This window comes from Nerophis ophidion, linkage group LG11 (assembly GCF_033978795.1).
Source record: "Nerophis ophidion isolate RoL-2023_Sa linkage group LG11, RoL_Noph_v1.0, whole genome shotgun sequence".
NCBI classification, from domain to species: domain Eukaryota; kingdom Metazoa; phylum Chordata; class Actinopteri; order Syngnathiformes; family Syngnathidae; genus Nerophis; species Nerophis ophidion.
Genome location: NC_084621.1, coordinates 57,353,023 through 57,377,739, shown reverse-complemented (window position 1 = coordinate 57,377,739; position 24,717 = coordinate 57,353,023). Strand labels below are relative to the sequence as shown.

General features: G+C 38.5%; 1 protein-coding gene across 1 annotated transcript in view; it reads right to left on the bottom strand.

Moving 5' to 3' along the window:
• Positions 1–499: 499 nt before the first annotated feature.
• Positions 500–24,717, bottom strand: part of znf407 (zinc finger protein 407) — a 302,639-nt gene continuing 278,421 nt past the window's right edge. Inside the window, exon 10 of the mRNA XM_061916333.1 lies at positions 500–3,181. Within this exon, the coding sequence (XP_061772317.1) occupies positions 2,346–3,181 (836 nt within the window). The 3' untranslated portion in view covers positions 500–2,345. The remainder of the gene's footprint in view (positions 3,182–24,717) is intronic.

Below are 24,717 nucleotides of genomic sequence, written 5' to 3'. Positions count from 1 at the left end.
CGTGTTAAAGGGATGATCTTTTGATGCCCTCGTAGTGTGTGAGTGCTTTCTCCCTCCACTTTTAGCCATTGTGCTTGCAGCCGTCATACTCCTCTCCCACTCACTCCATCAGAAACTGCAGGCCTGTGTAGCGGCCTAAATGAATATTGATTCTCCCTCCAGTGCCAAATACTGAGGGGTTCGAGGGGATGGGCGAGGGGGTTGGAGAGAAACGATGAGTGCGTTGCATGCAATGGAGGGAATAGGCCTGATGGGGGGAAAAGGAAGAGAGGATGGCGATTAGGGTGATGGTGATCATGGTGGTGATAATGATAATGGTGATGATAATGACTATGTTAGCGATCAGAAAGCATGATGGGGGCTATCAGTTGATGCATGTATGTGCGTGGGGCTTTCTCGTTGGGCGGCGCTGTGCTGTGAACATAAACGCAGCATTGATGGCGAAACCGTGGCGGCAAACGCCACGATAAAGTGTCAGAATGAAAACCTATGGACGCAGTTGTTAAAACTGGCTTCAGTGTTTATTGTAAGAAATGAAAGGCGATTTATAACGCGGCGAGCGCACAAATAACCAAAGAGCCTCCTAACAGCTTGCATAATGTAGCGTTAGCGATGCGTACGCCGACGGCGAGGTTTGTCTCCTATGCAAAACAGTGCTTGGTGCCCAATCATATGCTAATAACAAGCCGAGAATAAAGGAAAGAAAGCTTGAAGTAAAATTAAAGAAAAAAAACACAAAAAAATATTGATGTACCGTATTTCCTTGAATAGCCGCCGGGGCGCTAATTAATTTAAAACCTCTTCTCACTCCTGCGCTTATTCAAGGCATGCGGTAAAAGTAAGCAGGCTCTAATAATTTTAAAACCTCTTCTCACCCCTGCGCTTACCAATGGCATGCAGTAAAAAATTGAGTGTGATAAAAAAAAAAAAAAAAAAAAAAAAAAAAAAATTAATAAAAAATTATGTGGCCGCAGCCCGGTGGTTGGGGACCACTGCTCTACAACATGTCATCGCGCCCACCTTTACACCATGCTATCTGCGTGCCGGTCGGACGCACGCATATCCCTGCTTCTCATACGAGATTGCAATGCATACTTGGTCGACAGCCATACCTCTTACACTGATGGTTGTGATATAAACGACTTTAACACTCTTACTAATATGCGCCAGACTCTGTGAACCCATACCAAACACATTTCTGGAAAACATTGGCTCTGTAACACATTATAAACGCAACATAAAAATTACCCAGAATTACAATGCATTCATGACTCTTGGCTATATTATACAAGCGTCGACCAACCCCGCCCACCTCAACCGACGCACGGAGAGGGGGAGGGATCGGGGTTTGGTGCTAGCGGGGTGTATAATATAGCCAAGAGTCATGGATGCATTGGAATTCTGGGTAATTCTTATGTTGCGTTTATAATGTGTTACAGAGCCAATGTTCTCCAGAAATGTGTTTGGTGTGGGTTCACAGAGTGTGGCGCATATTAGTAAGAGTGTTGAAGACAAGTTGTTTTATATCACAACCATCAGTGTGATCTGTATGGCTGTGGAACAAGACCCCAGGTTTACACATAGTAAAAGTAAAAAAAAAGACTTTGCCATTTTGGAAATGACGACAGGGGAAGCGTCACTCGTGACGTCATGACTTTGACCCGGCGGTAAAAGTAAGCATGTGCTAATAAATTTGGGGAGCGAGTTTGACCCGGCAGTAATTCAAGGCAGGCTTATATTACATGCCCAGCGGCTATTCAAGGAAATACGGTATACAGTATCTTATTCATGAAGAATTACACATTTTTATACTAATTCCAAAATCATTTTTGCATGAATTAAGCCTGGTTTTGGTGGCATTAAATGATTTTAAATGATCTTCCTATACACAAAGTCCTCCTTTCTTCCGTGCACAGTAGCGAGGAGTAGTAGGGCTACACTGAAAATAATGCAAACAATTATATTAGGGAAATAAAGCAGTAATGTCATCAAAAATAAAGTTATGGTCTTACAAGCAGCGATACCTTCTGTATATTATTGTCAAACACAACAACATCCATCGTCACTAAGAATGGTTAAGTGGCCATCCGTCCATGGTCTCTTTCGGGGTCCGGGGGGTTCAGTGTGATTGTGAAAATGTTAGTGGCCAATTATGTAATGCTGGGTATCTACAGAGACAGAGGATGTAGCTGCTGTGTTTAGAATGTTGCGTTCAGGTTTGTGTGTTCACTCCACATTTTTCTTGACATGATGGCCTTATAGTCGATATCCCACGGGAGTTGAAGACAAAACATTTCTGATTGACACCTGAAATGAAAAGCTAGAAAAAAGAAAATGTCCCTGGTTCAGTTAGGGTCCATCTGCTGTGGGTCTTCAACCTGCTGATCTTCCTGATATTCTGCCGCGTCCTCGGCAGCCGCCTCTTCATACACGCCTTCCTCCACCTGTAAGGTGCAGTCGTCCAGCTCCGTGACGATGTAGTGGGTTCCCTCGTTGTTGATAATGACCTGGGTCAGACCTTCCTTCATCATGCGACATGCTGCCAGCTGCAGCAGCTTCTTCATCTCTTCCTGACTCTTCTCGCTACCGGCTTCCGTCTCTTCTTCCTGTTTGACCACAGACTGCTCTTCACTCTGCACAGGCTGGTCCGTCTCAGGGCTGGCGGTCTTGTGGGCGACCGATGCCTCTCCTTGCATTTTCTCCTGATGGCCCATTTTACTGACAGCGCTAAGGAGAGCGTCCAGAGCTGTGGACCGCTCGGACAAAATATGACTTTGTCCGGCAGCTTCAGAGGCGCCTTCTCCTCCTCTCGATGCAGCCTGAAGCTGAGTGCCCGCCTCGCCTGTTGCCAGCACCACGTACTGGGTGCTCCCCACGGCGAGCTGGGTCCCTGCGGACGCCGCTTCCCTACCTGAAGCAATGACTTGTCCGTCTTCTGTGATGTGGAGCACCCCTGCCACCTGGCCGGACATGGCCAGAGTCTGCAGGGTGGCTGCAGCAGACTCCTCCAGGGTCTGGTCGATGGCCACTTCTTCTTCGTTGTAGCCTTGAATGATGATGACTTGCTGGACGGGTCCGTCATCGCTGATCTTCCTGGCCACGGTTGAGCTCAGGTCCTCGGTCTCCACAAAAGACGCCCCAAAGCCCTTAAGGCGGCACTCAAAGGACTTAGACACGATACCTGAGAAGCACATTGCATTACCTTTTAGCATTCATAATGATGTAAAAGAAAACATTGCTTGCTTGTGTATTGTATTTATCCATACGAACATTTTGTTGTAAGCTGTGAGGTGTGTGTGTTAAAATCATGGTTGTGTTTTACAAATGATGACCGATGTGACAAGAGCATGTATTGTCTATGTCAGTGGTTCTCAAATGGGGGTATGTGTACCCCTGGGGGTACTTGAAGGTATGCCAAGGAGAACTCTAAAAATAGCAACGATTCAACAATCCTTTATACATATATTTATTGAATAATACGTCAACAAAATATGAATGTAAGTACATAAACTGTGAAAATAAATGCAACAATGCAATATTCAGTGTTGACAGCTACATTTTTTGTGGACATGTTCCATAAATATTGATGTTAAAAATTTCTGTTTTTGTGAAGAAATGTTTAGAATTAAGTTCATGAATCCAGATGGATCTCTTTTAAAATCCCCAAAGAGGGCACTTTAAGTTGATGATTACTTCTATGTGTAGAAATCTTTATTTATAATTGAATCACTTGTTTATTTTTCAACAAGTTTTTAGTTATTTTTATATCTTTTTTTCCAAATAGTTCAAGAAAGATCACTACACAATATTTTGCACTGTTATACAATTTAATAAATCAGAAACTGATGACTTAGTGCTGTATTTTACTTCTTTATCTCTTTTTTTTCAACCAAAAATGCTTTGCTCTGATTAGGGGGTACTTGAATTAAAAACATGTTCACAGGGTTGAAATTGAGTCCACATTGAATTGAAATTGAGTCCACATTTCAAATTATATTTGGAAACAGAGGACGTGGTGTCTTCCAGAACAAAGAGGAAAATAACCATTCGGATTGTTATAGGCCCATCCATCCATCCATCCATTTTCTACCGCTTATTCCCTTTCGGGGTCGCGGGGGGCGCTGGCGCCTATCTCAGCTACATTGTTATAGGCGCAAAGTTCAAAAGCCAGCATCTGTGATGGTATGGGGGTGTATTAGTGCCCAAGGCATGAGTAACTTACACATCTGTGAAGGCACCATTAATGCTGAAAGGTCCATACAGGCATATGTTGTCATCCAAGCAAAGTTATCATGGACGCCCCTGCTTATTTTAGCAAGAAAAATCCAAGCCACGTGTTATAACAGCGTGGTTTCGTGCTAAAAGAGTGAAAGTACTTTCCTGGCCCGCCTGCAGTCCTGACCTGTCTCCCATCGAAAATGTGTGGCGCATTATGAAGCGTAAAATACGACAGCTCGCCCCATCCTTGTTTGTGAATTACTTGGCATTTCATGGAAGCTGCTTTTATACCCAATCATGGCACCCACCTGTTCCCAATTAGCCTGCACACCTGTGGGATGTTTCATATAAGTGTTTAATGAGCATTCCTCAAATTTATCAGTATTTATTGCCACCTTTCCCAACTTCTTTGTCACGTGTTGCTGGCATCAAATTCTAAAGTTAATGATTATTTGAAAAAAAAAAGAAAAAAAAAAAGGTTTATCAGTTTGAACATCAAATATGTTGTCTTTGTAGCATATTCAACTGAATATGGGTTGAAAATGATCTGCAAATCATTGCATTCCGTTTATATTTACATCTAACGCAATTTCCCAACTGATATGGAAACGTGGTTTGTAAGTGTGTAGCCCTTTGCATTAATAAGTACCCAAGATGTAGCTCTTGGTTTCAAAAAGGTTTGTGACCCCTAATGTAAGCTATGTCAAGACTGTGACAAAGCTGTGGTACAATTGGGGGAAAACGGCACATATCGGCCCCCAATCCAATTTGTGATCAGGATTGAGAAATCTCTATTTGTCATTACATGTATTTCATATTGTTTGCTGCATTTAAAACTGGAATAAATCGCTTTAACATGTGTTTTATGTATTTGGAACGGATTAATTGGATTTAACAGATTTCAAATGGGGAAAATTGCTTGGGTTATTTAAAGATTTGGTCTTTGTCTGACTTTTTACTAACAAAAACAACGGTACTAACGCATTGGATTAGTATAATATCCCTCCGTGTCCTTCAGAGAAGTTTAGGAAAGCTGTGACCTGGGGAAAAAAGTGACCATTTCCACATTTGTGTCAATTTTTATATTAGAGGATTAAAAAAGAAGACATTAGTCTGCCAGAAAAGTGTAGCGAGACACGGCTGGTGCTAATTGAGCCATGCTGTGCCCGCTTGGATAGCAGGTTGCCATGGCGTTGCCAAGGTGATAGGAACAGTGTAAAAAATGCTATTCTTTGAGCAATGGCTGAATCTGACACTTGTAGGCTAATCTATTCATTAAAAAGAAATTGGGAATGTGAAACAGCGACAAGGTGACATTGTTCCCTCATTGAGCTTATTTTTGCAGATGAACTTATTGTGTCAATGTTAAGAAAAAAGTGAAGACCACTTCTTATAAAACACCGTACGGAAAATTTGGGAAAACAGTTGTAAGGGGAAATAAAACACCTTTTTTTCTTTTTGTATTTATGGCTCTGGTAAAGTTGACATTTCAGAGGTTCAGGATTTAATGCTCAGACATCACAGAGATCTCCCAGTACACACAGAGGGACAAAATCATCCATCACTGATATACTTATCTCCCCCAGACATTTCATGTCCAGCCCCAAAGGTGACAATGTGATCAGAAAGTCAGATTCTTCTTTAAAAGTAGCTTTGGAGAACATTGAGTAGCATCAGCAGCAGCCCCACCATTAGATACTAAAGACCACCCATAAGTTGTTTTAACACTTAATAGGAGGAGTGGGGCATATACATTGCACATTGCTATAAATTTAGTTGAATCTGACTAACCCGCATTTTTTCAAACATTTGTTGGTATTGGATAACATTTTCCAATATTTTCTTATACTTTACAGTACTTCCTAAATGTCAGCAATAATGCAGGTATAATGTTTAAAAAATGAGTCAAATGCACATCCAAGAAAGTATTCATTTTAGTGTGATATTTATATATTTATTGTTACGTATTGTTGGTGTTTTGTGTTTGACAGAAGGCAGGCTTTTTTTTAAACCTGGTCTGGAGATTACAGTAGGTATTACACAAAACATAGATTGTATGTCAGTGGGGCTGTGGAAACAATATGTTACATATATTATGCCTTCTTTGAGCATGTTGTGGATTAAATATACAATACGTTTGGCCCGTTCACATTTTTCTGCTTTTTCATTGAGATGTACACATAATAACTGCATGCTATTAGAATCATTATCAGACAGTTATTAGGAGGGGTGTTGGAAAAAATGGATTCACTTAGTAATTCTTATTAAGTCCTAAATCGATTGATAATTTTTAAAAATTTAGAAATTTTTATATATATATATATATATATATACATGCAGTACAGGAAAAACATTTGGACACATTTTCTCCTCATACAATGCGTTTTCTTTATATTCATGACAATTTCCATTGTAGATTGTTGCTGAAGGCATCAATACTATGAATGAACACACGTGGAGTTATGTACTTAACAAAAAAAGGTGAAATAACTTAAAATGTGTTTTTTTTCCGAGTTTCTTCAAAATAGTCACCCTTTGCTCTGATTACTGCTTTGCACACTCTTGGTATTCTCTCAATAAGCTTTAACCACATCTGTAAAGTGAAAAACATTTAAGGTGACGACTTTAAATGGTTAAATAGTACCTTAAATTCTCCTCACGAGAATGCCAAGAGTGTGCAAAAAAAGTAATCGGAGCAAAGGGTCAAAAGTTCAACTTTTGGCCTGTACTATATATAAGACTGTTTGTGTGCATGCATACATACATACATACACATATATATGCATACTCCCGTATGTACACACACATATGCAGTCAGACATATACACGTAAATACACACACGCAAGCACACACACACATATACATATATATATATATATATATATATATATATATATATATATATATATATATATATATTAGGGGTGTGGGAAAAAATCGATTCGAATTTGAATCGCGATTCTCACGTTGTGCAATTTAGAATCAATTCTCATTTTAAAAAAATCGATTTAAATTTTTTTTATCAATCCAACAAAACAATACACAGCAATACCATAACAATGCAATCCAATTCCAAAACCAAACCTGACCCAGCAACACTCAGAACTGCAATAAACAGAGCAATTGAGAGGAGACACAAACACGACACAGAACAAACCAAAAGTAGTGAAACAAAAATGAAAATTATCAACAACAGTATCAATATTAGTTATGATTTCGGCTTAGCAGTGATTAAAAATCCCTCATTGAGATTATCATTAGACATTAAAAAAAAAAAAGAACAATAGTGTCACAGTGGCTTACACTTGCATCACATCTCATAAGCTTGACAACACACTGTGTCCAATGTTTTCACAAAGATAAAATAAGTAATATTTTTGGTTCGTTTAATAGTTCAAACAAATTTACATTATTACAATCAGTTTTTAAAACATCCATCCATCCATTTACTACCGCTTATTCACTTTGGGGTCGCGAGGGGCGCTGGTGCCCATCTCAGCTACAATCGGGCGGAAGGCGGTTTACACCCTGGACAAGTCACCAGCTCAACACAGGGCCATTTTTAAAACATTGTCCTTTACAATTATAAAAACTTTTTTTTTTTTTTTTAAATCTACTACTTTGCTAGCATGTCAGCAGACTGGGGTAGATCCTGCTGAAATCATATGTATTGAATGAATACAGAATCGTTTTGAATCGGAAAAATATCGTTTTTTACTTGAGAATGGCGTTGAATCCAAAAAATCGAATCGCGTCCCCAAGAATCGATATTGAATCGAATCGTGGGACACCCAAAGATTTGCAGCCCTAAAATATATATATATATGTATGTATATATATATATATATATATATATATATATATATGTATATATATATATATATATATATATATATATATACACAAATACATACATATATACACATACATACATATCTACACACATATACATACACATATATATATATATATATATACACATACAGATATATATGTATATATATATGTATATATATATATTTATATATATATATATATATACATATATATGTATATATATATATATATATATATATATATATATATATATATATACATATATATATACACACATACATAGATACATGCACATATATATAAACATACATATATACATGCATATATGTATGTATATATATAATTACATAAACATATATATACATACATACTAATATGTACATACATATGTATATATACAGTACAAACATACGGATATATACATACATATATATATATATATATATATATATATACATACATATATATATATATATATATATATATACATACATAGATATATATAACTACATATACATATATATATATACACACACATATATATATATATATATATATATATATATATATATATATATATATATGTACACAGTATATATATACCATATTTTCTTCTATTTTCAGCACCAAGGCTTGCTATAATACTGTGTATTGACTGGCTGGAGTTGTCTGATTGGAAGTGCCTTATGCCAACATAATGGGTTGGTTGGTGAGGATGATAACCCAGAGGCTGTGCAATTACTGTACCCGAACAAGGACCCCTCAACATACAGTCATGCTCAATAAATCCCAGTTTTTCTCGCGTTCAAACACAGTATGTGTTTCTGAATCTCACATGCTGTATGCAGAATGTAGTGTCAGATAGATATTAGATTCATGTCACTATTAGTACAAGACGTCTCTGTATGAGATAGTGGGCGTACTTATGTTGTGCCGTGGGGGTGGTGAGGCTATGCGTTGCTAGTGTGTGTCACATTAGCCATGGGGTGCTGTTGGCAGGTCCCAGTGGCAGCCCGCTGAGGTTTATGGAGTGTCACTCAGTCGCTGCAGCTGTGAATCAAGTTAATGTTGCACATCCCATCTCTCGTGCTGTCCTGCGCTCCCGGTGGAAGAACAACATTTGAACAGCGTGATTTGGCCCTGGCGAGAGGTTGATGCCTGTTTAATATGTGTTCTGAGTGTTCTGAGTGACTGATTCCTTTAGTACTAGAGAGGACCAGAGAAAAAGGGAGAGATATTGAAGACTGCTGCTTTATTGACTCGGATGTGAAATATGATGGCAGCTCGCTGAGAAGAGGGAAAAATGAGGTGAAGAAACGGAAGCAGTTGGAGATTTCATTTTGATTTTCCCAGTTTTTTTTTTACTTCATCAGTTACTAACTTTACCTGTGAGCAGGTGATTTCCAATGATGTGTCACTTCCAAAATGTAATGAATTAATAAGCAAAGGGTGTCAAAGTCATTTTAGCTCAGGGGCCGCATGGAGGAAAATCTATTCCCAAGTGGGCCTTAATGGTAAAATCATGGCATGATAACTTTAAAATAAAGACAACTCCGGGATGTTTTCTTTGGCCAAAAATAGAACAAGCACTTTGTGAAAACGAACAAATCACAAATAATCCTCTGGACAAAACACTTCAAGTTTGTTGAAAATTCTGACGAAATTGGTGCAGTTTCAAAAACACATTGACCTTAGTTTCCATGTAGGCTTAAACTTTAAGTCACATTCTTCCTGGGATTGAACAAAAAACACAACATGTAAACTCTTCGAGGTATCAAATACATCCTTTGTCATAACCACGTATCAATCCAGTGCTAACTCAACAACCTGTAAGAAACGGAGGTAACAACTATTCAAAAGGGTTAAGTTCTCTTTCCTCGTGTTTGACTGAGACATTTTGGGGCAACGAGGGTGACAAACGACAATGTGTTCGAAGCAGAAGACTTAAAACGGCAGGTTTTAAGTTTCATGTGGGTCGAGGAGGAGGAGCCCCAATCACCCTTTACTGTGTACCACTTGCTTGGCCCGTTTGCTTGCCTAACAGAATTGCTATTGTGACATCCAGTGGACACATTTCGAACATCAGTTTCTTTCATTTAAAAAAAAAACAAAAAAACAACTGCACATTTTTTTACTTGGCAAAATCATCACGCGGGCCGAAAAAAAACCTGTTTCGTAGGTTTGACATCACTGCTATAGGCAAAGCAAAGGTAAATAAAATACAAATTTGACAGACAGGTCAGGTTTTAGTGTAAATAGATACTACATTTTGTACTCTGGTCATTGGTGGTGAAAATGTACGCAATATCTACTGTAATAAAAAAATGTTTGTTGAAATGTAATTAATGTAATGCAATCAATGGATGTACCATTGCATTTGTTACATGTACTGCCCTTACTGAGAAAGAAGAGGGATGCATATTCATTCAGCAAACTAACACAATATCTAAGAGTTCTATGCATTGCAAAATATGGCATTCATTGCTAATATTTTACCTGGAACATCCTGATGCCATTTATTGATTCAATTAACATTTGGAATGTCTCAACATAGAGGAATACATACTGAATGTACATTACTAATGAGTTGAAGTTTGGCAAATATTTTTAGTCCAGCTGACCACAAAATATTAATTGGAATAATTATTATGATTGTACTTAAGTGGATTTTGTTTTAGATGTTTTCCAGGCCCGGAAAATCAGGGGTCTCTAACAGGTAGCATGATTTTGAGTAGCTCACTAAAAAGGTAAAATATCATTTCAAGAGATTTTTTCATAACTGTTAAACTCAGACATTCTGCCAAGATTTAATAGGCAATTACCACAAAATAATATCATTAAAATGGCAACACTGTTTGAATGAAGCACTGCTTTGTACAAACCCCGTTTCCATATGAGTTTTTAAAAAATTGTTTTAGATGTACATATAAAGGGAAAACAATGATTTGCAAATCATTTTCAACCAATATTCAGTTGAATATGCTACAAAGACAACATAATTCATGTTCAAACTGATACTTTTTTTTTTTGTGCAAATAATCATTAACTTTAGAATTTGATGCCAGCAACACGTGACAAAGAAGTTGGGAAAGGTGGCAATAAATACTGATTGCGTTGAGGAATGCTCATCAAACACTTATATGGAACATCCCACAGATGTGCAGGCTAATTGGGAACAGTTGGGTGCCATGATTGGGTATAAAAGCAGCTTACATGAAATGTTAAGTAATTCACAAACAAGGATGGGGCGAGGGTCACAACTTTGTAAGCAAATTGTCGAACAGTTTAAGAACAATATTTCTCAACGAGCTATTGCAAGGAATTTAGGGATTTTACCATCTACTATCCGTAAAATCATCGAAAAGTTCAGAGAATCTGGAGAAATCACTGCACGTAAGCGATGATATTACGGACCTTTGGTCCCTCAGGTGGTACTGCATCAAAAACTGACATCAGTGTGTAAAGGATATCACCACATGGGCTCAGGAACACTTCATAAAACCACTGTCAGTAACTACAGTTGGTCGCTACATCTGTAAGTGCAAGTTAAAACTCTACTATGCAAAGCCAAACCCATTTATCAACAATATCCTGAAACGCCGCCGGCTTGGCTGGGCCCGAGCTCACCTAAGATGGACTGATGCAAAGTGGAAAGGTGTTCTGTAGTCTGACGAGTCCAAATTTCAAATTATATTTGGAAACAGAGGACATGGTGTCCTCCAGAACAAAGAGGAAAATAACCATTCGGTTTGTTATGGGCGCAAAGTTCAAAAGGCAGCATGTGCGATGGTATGGGGGTGTATTAGTGCCCAAGGCATGGGTAACTTACACATCTGTGAAGGCACCATTAATGCTGAAAGGTCCATACAGGTTTTGGAGCAACATATGTTATCATAGACGCCCCTGCTTATTTCAGCAAGACAGGTGTTACAACAGCGTGGCTTCGTAAAAAAAGAGTGTGGGTACTTTTCTGGCCCGCCTGCAGTCCAGACCTGTCTCCCATCGAAAATGTGTGGGAGATTATGAAGTGTAAAATACGACAGCGGAGACCCCTGACTGTTGAACGACTGAAGCTCTACATAAAACAAGAATGGGAAAGAATTCCACTTTCAAAGCTTCAACAATTAGTTTCCTCAGTTCCCAAACGTTTATTGAGTGTTGTTAAAAGAAAAGGTGATGTAACACAGTGGTGAACATGTCCTTTCCCAACTACTTGGGCACGTGTTGCAGCCATGAAATTCTAAGTTATATATTTTTTGCAAAAAAAAATAAAGTTTATGAGTTTGAGCATCAAATATATTGTCTTTGTAGTGCATTCAATTGAATATGGGTTAAAAAGGATTTGCAAATCATTTATATTTACACCTAACACAATTTCTCAACTCATATGGAAACGGGGTCTGTAGATAAACTACAATTTCAGAGTTGCCAGTCATGTAAATAATCCTGTATCTCACCTTATCTTTCTTTTATTTTTAACTCAAAGTAGCTCTGATAGTGATGGAAGCTGGTGAGCTCTGGTTTAAGGACTTTGTGTGGTAAAATATCTTCATTACTGAGGTAAGATCCTTACATGTCTTACAATAGTGTGTGTGTTCAAATCCTTGTTCTGTGTATACTACAGATGCAGTTATTGATCAGTGGATCAATGAGCTGGCCAGTAGCAAGGGCCCGGGGCCTCTAAGTGCCATTACTTCAGCTCAGAGAGGTCGCCAGGGGAGCGGTCAGACAGCACTTACCAACAGTTAGAGAAATTAACCTTAACACTGAGACACCAGCGCACACACAACCAATTACACCTCCTGTGAAACACGTCAGCTCAGAGCAAAATGGGAGTTAACTCACACATGGTTTTGCAAGCAAAACAACACAAACATAGGGCCTGATCTACTAAGGTCCAAATACCACATGCTGAACAGTGTGCAAACTGTAAAATTGCTTGTACTATTAGTGGACGTGTTAGTGTGATGTACTAAAACTGTGTAGAACTGATAGCAAGTGCAAAAGTGGCGCAGACTGCCCAATTTATTGAAGAGACCCCAGAATGGCGAGAAAGACACAAAAGGAAGTTTGGTTACACCTGCCTTTTTTTCTTCGCGGCGATTATGAGTCATTTTCATTTAAACAGAAATATAAGGACATCCGAGCAGTCGGCATCCTAACGACAGCAGACATTGTACAGTAACTGATATTATGTTTGTTGTCTTTCATGAAGTCTGCTGTGAGTAGAAATAAGAGATGTTGAAAAAAAGGAAACGTAATGCATTTCTGAAATGAATGTGCCGCAGAATACTTACAATGATCAAAATACGTAAATGTGGCAAGTTTTTATGAATGTGTGGGTTACTACATTACATACAGTGTGTATATAAAACCTTGATGCAGGAGTTTGGATGTTTTTAGAGCTCTTTAGAGGCAGAAAAGAGAGATTCCCATACGCTCAATTGTAAGCAGACTTTTAATCGCATGTATTTACTATTTAGAAAGCATAAAATAAATAAAAATATATATGTTTTTGTCTTACATAACAATGGTAGATAATAAATGATAAATGGGTTGTACTTGTATAGCACTTTTCTACCTTCAAGGTACTCAAAGCGCTTTGACACTACTTCCACATTTACCCATTCACACACACATTCACACACTGATGGAGAGAGCTGCCATGCAAGGCGCCAACCAGTACCCATCAGGAGCAAGGGTGAAGTGTCTTGTTCAGGACACAACGGACGTGACGAGGTTGGTACTAGGTGGGATTTGAACCAGGGACCCTCGGATTGCGCACGGCCACTCTTCCACTGCGCCACGCCGTCCCAATAGGCAAAATCCCCCAAAATGTGCAGTTCCCCTTTAAGTCATCCAGCAGCTATACAATTATAAAATGATATTGCTAAATAGACTATATGTCTAATAGTGTTTTAGTATTCATGACAGTCCAACTATGTTGACACACACACGCACGCACGCACGCACGCACGCACGCACGCACACACACACACATACACACACGCACACACGCACACACACACACACACACACACACCCTGCAGCGCAATTCCTTCCTTTCTCACAGCCATTTGTATGTAAGTATCAGTTTGCACTTAACTTTTAAACGTGCTAAATAAAGCTCCGGCAGAACAGTTTCAGCATTAAATCATGATATTGGCTTCAGTGTTTTATGTTTACTAGCAATGTTAAAATGTCAACGCTAATGTGCTTACAGTGGTCCCAGTTCCTCTATATCAGTGGTTCTCAACCTTTTTTCAGTGATGTACCCCCTGTGAAAATTTTTTTAATTCAAGTACCCCCTAATCAGAGCAAAGCATTTTTGGTTGAAAAAAAGAGATACATAAGTAAAATACAGCACTATGTCATCATTTCTGATTTATTAAATTGTATAAATGGCGGTATAGCTCGGTTGGTAGAGTGGTCGTGCCAGCAACTTGAGGGTTGCAGGTTCGATTCCCGCTTCCGCCATCCTAGTCACTGCTGTTGTCCTTGAGCAAGACACTTTACCCACCTGCTCCCAGTGCCCCCCACACTGGTTTAAATGTAACAAAGATATTGGGTTTAACTATGTAAAGCGCTTTGAGTCACTAGAGAAAAGCGCTGTATAAATATAATTCATTTCACTCCACTTATAACAGTGCAAAATATTGCTCATTTGTAATTGGTCTTCCTTGAACTATTCGGAAAAAATATATATAAAAATAACAAAAAAATTGTTGAAAATAAACAAGTGATTCAATTATAAATAAAGATTTCTACACATAGAAGTAATCATCAACTTAAAGTGCCCTCTTTGGGGATTTTAAAAGAGATTCATCTGGATTCATGAACATAATCTATACATTTCTTCACAAAAAAGAAATCTTTAACATCAATATTTATGGAACATGTCCACAAAAAATCTAGCTGTCAACACTGAATATTGCATTGTTGTATTTCTTTTCACAGTTTATGAACGTACATTCATATTTTGTTGAAGTATCATTCAATAAATATATTTATAAAGGATTTTGGAATTGTTGCTATTTTTAGAATATTAAAAAAAAATCTCAAGTACCTTCAAGTACCCCCAGGGGGTTGCGTACCCCCATTTGAGAACCACTGCTCTATATAACAGGAGCACTCTAGTGGTTTTCAGAATTCACTGACAAAATGTTTGTCTTTCTGGTTTTGAACTCGAGGACTCGGGTGCTCGTATGGTCTCATTCCGGGGCCGGATTTGGCCCCCGGACCACCAGTTGAATAGTCCAGCTCTACTCTTACTCTCTATCGCAACCCGACAGATCGAGACAGGCGTCCACCCCACAGAGACTGAGTTCTGTTCCAGGTTCCTATCCCAAGAGGGAGCTTTCCCTCGTCTCTGTCGCCAAGTGCTTGGTCTTGTGGGTTTCAGTTGGTTCCTTTTAATGTATGAGGATCGTAGTCATAGACTTCTCGACTCCATGTGAAAAGTGCCTTGAGATAACTTCTGCTATGAATTGGTGCTGTGTAAACAACATTTGCTTAGAGATTTCTACTCCCTTTTGGACATGTTGAATTGTGAACCGTAAACAAGAGATGTCATTGAAGGCATGTTCTAAATAAACTAAAACAACCAAATGCATCATCTTTATGTTGTTCTTACATGGTAAATGGGTTACAGCCCTTTTCTACCTTCAAGGTACTCAATGCACTATACTATTTTCATATTCACACACACATTCACACACTGAGGGCGGGAGCTGCCATGCAAGGCCCTAACCAAGTGTCTTGCTTAAGAACACAATATGTGACCAGAATGGCGGAACCCGGGGGATTGAACCAGAAGCCCTCAGGTATATACAGTGGGTATATACATGGCCCCATTCATTCTTTCCTTAACATGGATCAATCGTCCTGTCTCCTTAACAGAAAAACAGCCCCAAAGCATGATGTTTCCACCCCCATGCTTATCAGTAGGTGTGGTGTTCTTGGGATGCAACTCAGTATTCTTCTTCCTCCAAACACGATGATTTGAGTTTATACCAAAAAGTTGGTTTCATCTGACCACATGACATTCTCCCAATCCTCTGCTGTATCATCCATGTATCCATTTTGGTATAAACTCAACTCTGTGTTTGGAGGAAGAAGAATACTGAGTTGCATCCCAAGAACACCAGACCTACTGTGAAGCATGGGGGTGGAAACATCATGCTTTGGGGCTGTTTTTCTGCTAAGGGGACAGGACGATTGATTCGAGTTAAGCAAAGAATGAATGGGACCATGTATCGTGAGATTTTGAGCCAAAACCTCCTTCCATCAGTAAGAGCTTTGAATGGTTGACCAAATACTTATTTTCCACCATAATTTACAAATAAATTATTTAAAATTCCTACAATGTGAATTCCCGGATTTTTTTTCACATTCTGTCTCACAGTTGAAGTGTACCTATGATGAAAATTACAGACCTCTGTCATCATTTTAAGTGGGAGAACTTGCACAATCGGTGGCTGATTAAATACTTTTTTGCCCCACTGTATAGTATTTTTAGTCTTTAATGCCACAGGTACTGTAAGTGCACACATATACTTACAAATGCTTTGTAGAAGTCTCTCTGTTGACTTGATCTACATATAGAGTATCTCAGTGTTTTTTATTCCCTTTAATGTGTGTGTTCGCTTTACTGTGTTTAATTTGTAGTTCTTTGGTCAAGCTTTGTACACGATGACCTAAACTGACTTTTTTTCTCTGCACCAATGAGGCCTCGGCAAAGCAGGATGTGTTTTCTTTGTATGGATTGTACCATGAGCATGTGTGTGTGTGTGTGTTTGCAAAAAGTAGAGGGTCAACTGAGGGCCGGCAAGGGATGCCTCTACTTTGTCTGGTAGGCACAACCGCTACTGTCACCTTTACAGATGCCATGAATCAACGCCATGGAGGACAGGCCGGTGGACCAAAAAACAACCAATTATACAGCAGCCAGATTGACAGCAGGTGGACAGGGCAGGGAGAGATGGAATTTCACTCTGCCCATTCCAAGGACAAACAAAAAGAAGACAATGGAGGCACAGACTGACAGAGGGTCTTCTGGACTGCGACACCCAAACAGTTAAAGGCCAGTTTTTACACAATGAAAAAAAAAAACCAATATACAAACAAACTGGTGCCCTCGCCCATTACTTTTGAAATTATAACAGCCATGTTTTATAGTAAATAAGTAGATATTTATAACCCACAGGTTATAAATAACAACCAAGGTATTGCACAGTAAAATTAACAGAACAACACAAAATAAAATTAGATATACATTTACAATATAGCTGGTTTGCAATCACTTGACCTCGAGCACTTTCTGGTTTCAGGCGATGGTCTACTCTAAAGTCCCATTTGGCTACTATGTATTTACCTGAATCCGTGCAGGTATAAGTGATTATGAAAAAAATATTTAAAATGGGATGGAGTGGATTTTTACACTCTTGAGAAACTATATTTTTAAAAGATTTAAACCATTTATCATCACCAAGGACTCACTGCTCGCGACGACCTCACTTCATTTGACACTCATCAGGCATGTGATTTAAACTTAATAAAAAAAGACCGAAATTAAGCCGGGCGTCTGGGTGCAGAAGGTCCAGGTGGGAGGACAAGGGGGTGAACCCTTGTCCAAGCAAATGAACATGCGAAAATTAGAAAAAAAGCACCGTTTGAATATGTTTTAGTGTTATAAGAATTGAAAAATGATTAACAGAGTTGACATAAATACATACCCCATTCATCCGAATGAATCACTATGTCTGTTTCAGTAACTATGTTATTAAGTCACTACAGTAATTACAACTTGTGTTCACATCAACAGGAAACACTTGGGTTAGCCTATTTTGTACAGTATTTACAACCTTACTAGTGTCCACTTCACAGACACGGATGGTTCATGTAGTTATTTACATTATTTACACATTACTTTGGATGCGGAAATTGGTTGATGCACAACTGAGGGAAAACCAGGCTGGTTTCAGAAATGGAAGATCTTGTGCTGACCAAATTGCCTCCCTTAGAATTATAATAGAACAATCCATGGAATTTAACTCACCGGTATATATTAATTTCATAGGCTCTGAAAAGAAGTTTGACAGTGTTGACTGTGAGACACTGTGGAAGCTGATGGCACACCATGGCATCCCACCGAAGCTCATCAACATCATCAAGAGCACCTACCAAGGGATGCCTCCCGTCCAAAGGCAAAACCTAGTAACTCACTTCTAGCTTATTTTGAGAAAACAAAGGAAAACCAATCTATCTTGATGCTGTCTTACAAATATTTACATAGTCATCAAACTTATGTTTTCTTGAGCTTTCATTTTCTTGCCGATTGAGCCATGGATTGAATCTGCTCTCATGAATGTGTGCCCTTTCTCCAGATATTTGGTCACAATCTCGGGTGGGCCCCATTCTGCGTTTGCACATTGGGCAAGAGCCGTGTACAGTGTCCAGTTTTTATTTTGACCTCCACAGTTATCTGCCCAAAAGAGTATGCAAGGGGAAGAATCAAGAACAATACATTTAATGAAGGTGCTTGCAACGTCCTGGGCCAATCTTCCAAATATCCCCTGGTGCCATAATATCACATAATCAGGTTGACCGTCGGCCCCCATTCGTGCAAATGTCTCATTAAAGACAATAAAGCGACTGACAAAGAAGCTCCGATTGGTCCCTTGAGATACTAGGTTTTTCTGTTGTATCTACGCGGTTATGTGGTAGTTGCTAGGTCCTGCCATGCGCGTAACAGCTTACTTACGGAACAAATTACAATATCGCATACACTAATGTAAAGCATATCACCTAGGAACTCCAAAATTATTATCAGCTGAGTTTTGACCAATATTGAGTTACTGGGTTTTGCCTTTGGACGGGAGATGCGATGTCGTGTCCTACATGACGGATGCCCAACGGAGGCTTTTGAGGTCCTGACTAGGGTGCGGAAGAATGTCTGCTCTCGCCCTTCCTTTTCCTCCTCTGTATTTACCGGACCATAAACCAAACAACCAAAAACAGCAAAACCGGCATACAGTGGAGCCTTACCGAACAACTGGAGGATCTAGACTTTGCAGACGATCTAGCTCTCCTGGCTCACACCCACCAACAGTTGCAGGAAAAAAATCACAAATACTAGAAAGAGCCGCTGCATTTCTTGGCCTTAAGATCAATTCACAAAAAACAAAGGTCATGCATATCAATAACAAAAACAATACACCAATAACAATGGACAATAATCAATTGGAGGAGGTAGTCAGTTTTACAAACTTGGGGAGCATAATCAGTGTAGATGGAGTGGCAGATGAAGATGTCAAATCCAGAATATGGAAAGCAAGAACATACTAAACAAAATACGGAGATCAAAAAACATTTCTCTCAAAACCAAACTGAAAATCCTTAACTAAAATGTAAAATCCATCCTGCTGTACAGATCAGAAACATGGAAAACCACCAACAGCATACTCACTAAACTACAGACATTCATAAACCGTTGCCTCCGTCGGGTCCTAGGAGTCTACTGGACAGACACCATCACCAATGCCAACCTGTGGGAACTCACCAAACAAGAACCAGTGGAACTGCGAATCAGGAGAAGGTGGTGGAGCTGGATAGGCCACGCACTCAGAAAACCCAATACATCAATCACCAAACAGGGAAAAAGAAACAGAGGGAGACCAAGAACAACCTGGAGAAGAAGCACGGAACAAAAGATGAGGGCTGAGGGGCTGTCATGGCAACAACTCGACCGAAGGGCACAAGACCGTAATGGATGGAAGGCTTTCGTCGGCGGCCTGTGTTCCTCAGGGAATACTAAGGCCTAAGTGTAAGTGTAAGTTTTGGTATTTTTGCTTTGATGGCTCTGACATGAGCCTTCCTGGCAAATTTCTGAGCCGCTTCCATTTTTTTTTTTCTGCTTTAGTGGTTTCTGCCTTGGATTTTATAGCCAATTTCTGTCTCTTCGACTCCCTCTACACTTCTAACTGCTCTAAATGCAAAAAATATAAAGAGTACGAACATTGTTTATTCTATTAGTTAACTTCTTTTATCCGAATAGCCATTTGTGATTCATAGCATGAAATAACTAATATATTGCAGTCACTTTGTTATTGTTTCAACATTTTTCAACAATTCAATGTCAAAATATAAACAGCACAAATAACGAACAAAATGTCAGCTACTGTCTTGTTCTAAAACGCTGATTAAAATAAAATTTAGCATTTAGACAGGCTACACTGTGGCAAAAGTCATCACATGTCTGCCACGATCATAGATGGATCGATAGATAGTACTTTATTGATCATGTGTGTTCTTAAATGTGTATTCCACGTCTTCTATGTCAAGAGCAGTTTTGAGTTGGGCTTACATGGTAAACAAGTAAAGTTAATGTTTTGGGCAATTTTTTATCCAGACGCATACATTTGCCCAAATGTGGCCAAGTCGACGCATTGTGGGTTTCCTGGACGTCGTCTACATAGCTAAAACAAACGTCTAAGGAAGGGAATCCCTCTGCCATCTTCCACTAGTTTTTTTAATATATAAAATAGCCAGCTTGAATATTCCCTCTTTTCTTCTCCGACTCTCTCGTCGTCATTTGGGATGTGTGTGTCTCTTGTGATTTCCCAACCTAGTTCTATGACCCGCCCTACCTTGCCTTTGATTGGCCTGTCTGTAATGATTTGCCCTAATCTTAACCAATCGTGACTCATCATAGTAAACCAACCAACCAATCATGGATTTTCTTATACGTAAACCAACCAATCATCATTGAGGTTTCCCGTATGTTTTGTTCCCTGCCCGAATAGTCCCTTCGCTAAGAAGCTTCCATTTTTAAGTTTATAATTTTTAATGGAAAACCGTAGAGTTACCGCTGGATTATCAAAAACCGCACTCATTACAGGAAAACAGTAGTTGTTGGCAGGTATTGCAAAGAGACAGATCAAGATTTGAACACACATTGTAGGTCGGAAAACATTTTTTTTGTATTTTTACAGAGATAAAAAAGACGGATTTCTGACTATTGACGGAAAAATCATATGCCTGCACTCATGGTATTTAGAGAAGAAAAAATTGATGTCTACATCTAAGGGGTCTACATATTAAGCATTAATCAGTTTAATTTATTTGTGGATTCCTAGGTAACGTATGTGATTGACATAACGAGTGCCGTGCTGCTGTAATCGTGATGCTAGTGAGGAAAAGGATACGTTTGTTTGCAGTTGATTTGCTGTTACAAATATTAGTCTCATCATTCATGTCTGCAGTTGTTTTCATGGTGTGAAGTACATATTGTTTGTCATTATTTGGCTATAGATGTCCCTTTTGTTCAGCAATGTTTGTTTGCAATAATATGCTTTTGAGCCTACGAGAGATTTATTTATCTAGTTTATTAAAATTAACAACGGAAATAATGTGCATTGGACCAACAACCACAATATTTATTATTAACTATAACATGACGTTAGTTTATTTGCACAACCAGAATCTTGACAGTTATATTCAGGCATAGTAACCACTAAAGAACAAAACCAAATGTGATCTCATGCCGTTTTCTTACGCTTACCTTTTCTGCTTTCAAACACTACTACTGAAGTAGAGAATCAACTTGATTGCATTACAGAAAGTTTCTCAAAAAAATCAAATGTTCAACTTTTTTTTTTTTTTTACAAAGTGATCACTGCAGACACACGCATGGCACAATTGTATTCCACAAGATGATGAAAGTAATATTTTTAAGAGCCATTTCCTTTGAGGCGGTTTTGTGTTTTCCCTGACTTTATTACCTTTATGAACCACTTCTATGTAAACTCTATGAAAGCTCTTTCCAATGTCTCTATTTAATCAAATGTAACACCCAAGAACAGAACAGCAATACAGCCTTTTCTGCTCAAACTCTACATTCATTTTCAAGTGTTTTAATGCTAAGCTTAAGCGGGTTGACCATCATGTGAATTAAGCCGCTAAAAAGAAAAACTGGATTTGACATCATATGCTACCCAGCAATTAGCAAGCAAACGAGTTAAAGCACCTGTAGTTTGTGTGAGAAAAGGCCAGCAGGGGCTGGGAGAGGATACCGTACTAAAGTTCGGCAAGGTTTGAATGGGCCTGTATGATACATTTATTTAATAACTGTTCGTCGGTAGTTGTTTCCTGGGTATTTTTAAAATGTGTACAATTTATAATATTTTTTAGGGCTGTCTATGACAAAGGAATTTCATAGTCAAATTTAATTAGTTAAGACTTTGCCCATAGTCGACTGATCACAATTTTAATTTTTTTAAGACCGCAGATAATCAGGATGCCCACAAATAAACAGATCTTATTAGCCATCAAAAACTAAGTCTAAACTCCTCAAAAACATGGCATATATTGGATGGTTTAATGAGGCCATCAGATCGGACCCGCTGAAAGCAGCTTCGGCTAAGGAGAAAACGATCAAACTTGATGATCCGGAAGTAAATGCCGTTAGAAGGTTTCCGTAGGTGAACCTGTGGCAAGATAGGTACTGTTGCCAGAGCAGTAAGGGAGGCCCCCTACTTGAGCAAACTGGTCAGAGCTACAAGTCCAGGCCAAGGTGTGATGCAGTGCGTCCAATTTCTGGTGAATCTACCAAGGCTGAAGACAGGCTTCTGCTCATCCGAAGTGCGCGGCGGTAGGCACGGTGTCTCTCATCTCAGAACATCCTCCCAAAGCACCAATTGTACACAGGGGGCCTCGGGTACTTAACTTGCCTGGAAGAGGAATATCCAATCAGACTCCTCCGAATCTATTAGCTGACTATTCTAAGACACCCTTGGCAGTGGTGCAAAAGAAATAATTAATTCAGCTCTAATTGAATTCTTAAATTTTTCAGTATTCGGCCCATTGCGGAAAAAAGTTTGGACACCCTGGTCAGTGGTATAATACTATATTTGTTCCAATCCAATCAAGCAGTGTTTTGAGTAAAAATGTATCAATTACAAAAGCTACAAATTGACAGGAAATCCTAAAAGTTGTTGTTGTTAGCCCATTTGTCATTAGGAAATCCATCCATCCATTCATTTTCTACCGCTTATTCCATTTGGGGCCGCTGGTGCCTATCTCAGCTACAATCAGGCGGAAGGCGGTGTACACCCTGGACAAGTCGCCACCTCATCGCAGGGCCAACTAGAAAATCCAAGAATTACAATCAATGGTGGAAACATATCAGCTTAGTTTTGTTTGCTCCAAGTCGTCGTGGTTCAGTGATCAAACCCTAACCATTGCAATACTATAGGTCAGGGGTCACCAACACCAGGTAGCCCGTAAGGACCAGGTGAGTAGCCCGCTGGCCTGTTCTAAAAATAGCTCAAATAGCAGCACTTACCAGTGAGATGCCTCTATTTTTTTTAATTGTATTTATTTACTAGCAAGCTGGCTTCGCTTTGCTCGACTATTTTAATTGTAAGACAGACAAAACTCAAATAAAATTCTAAAATCCAAGAAAATATTTTAAAGACCTGGTCTCCACTTGTTTAGAAAAATTAATTTATTTTTTTACTTTGTTTCCTATAACTTTCAGAAAGACAATTTTGGAGAAAAAATACAACCTTAAAAATGATTTTAGGATTTTTAAACACATATACCTTTTAACCTTTTAAATTACTTCCTCTTCTTTCCTGACAATTTAAATCAATGTTCAAGTTTTTTTTTTATTGTAAAGAATAATAAGTACATTTTAATTTAATTCTTCATTTTAGCTTCTGTTTTTTCGACAATGAATATTTGTGAAATATCTATTCAAACTTATCATGATTAAAAATCAAAAATATTATTCTGGCAAATCTAGAAAATCTGTAGAAAACAATTTAAATCTTATTTCAAAGTCTTTTGAATTTCTTTTAAAATGTTTGTTCTGGAAAATCTAGAAGAAATAATGATTTGTCTTTGTTAGAAATATAGCTTGGTCCAATTTGTTATATATTCTAACAAAGTGCAGATTGGATTTTAACCCATTTAAAACATGTCATCAAAATTCTAAAATAAATCTTAATCAGGAAAAATTACTAATGATGTTCCATTTTTTTTCAAAAACATTTGAATTAGCTAGTTTTTCTCTTCATTTTTTTCGGTTGAATTTTAAATTTTAAAGAGTCGAAATTGAAGATAAACTTTGTTTGAAAATTAAATTTTCATTTTTTTCGTGTTTTCTCCTCTTATAAATTGTTCAATTAAGTGTTTTTTTCATCATTTATTCTCTACAAAAAACCTTCCGTATAAGGAAAAAAAAATGTACGACGGAATGACAGATAGAAATACCCACTTTTTAAAATATATATATAGATTTATTAATTAAAGGTAAATTGAGCATATTGGCTATTTCTGGCAATTTATCTAAGTGTGTATCAAACTGGTAGCCCTTTGCATTAATCAGTACCCAAGAAGTAGCTCTTGGTTTCAAAAAGATTGGTGACCCCTACTATAGGTGGATGCACAGCTACAGAAATCTATGTAAGAAATAAAAAGATAATCAAGCCTGGACAAAAACATATTGTGAAAAGGGCTAAAAAAGAGGTTTGGAAAAACACACAAACACATACTCTCGCACAAAAAGACACACACGCACACTCACATTAACAGTGGTCAGGGGGTCAGTGTCCTGCTCTCAGCTCTTTTTCTGCTGACAGTGGATGACCCAGTATAAT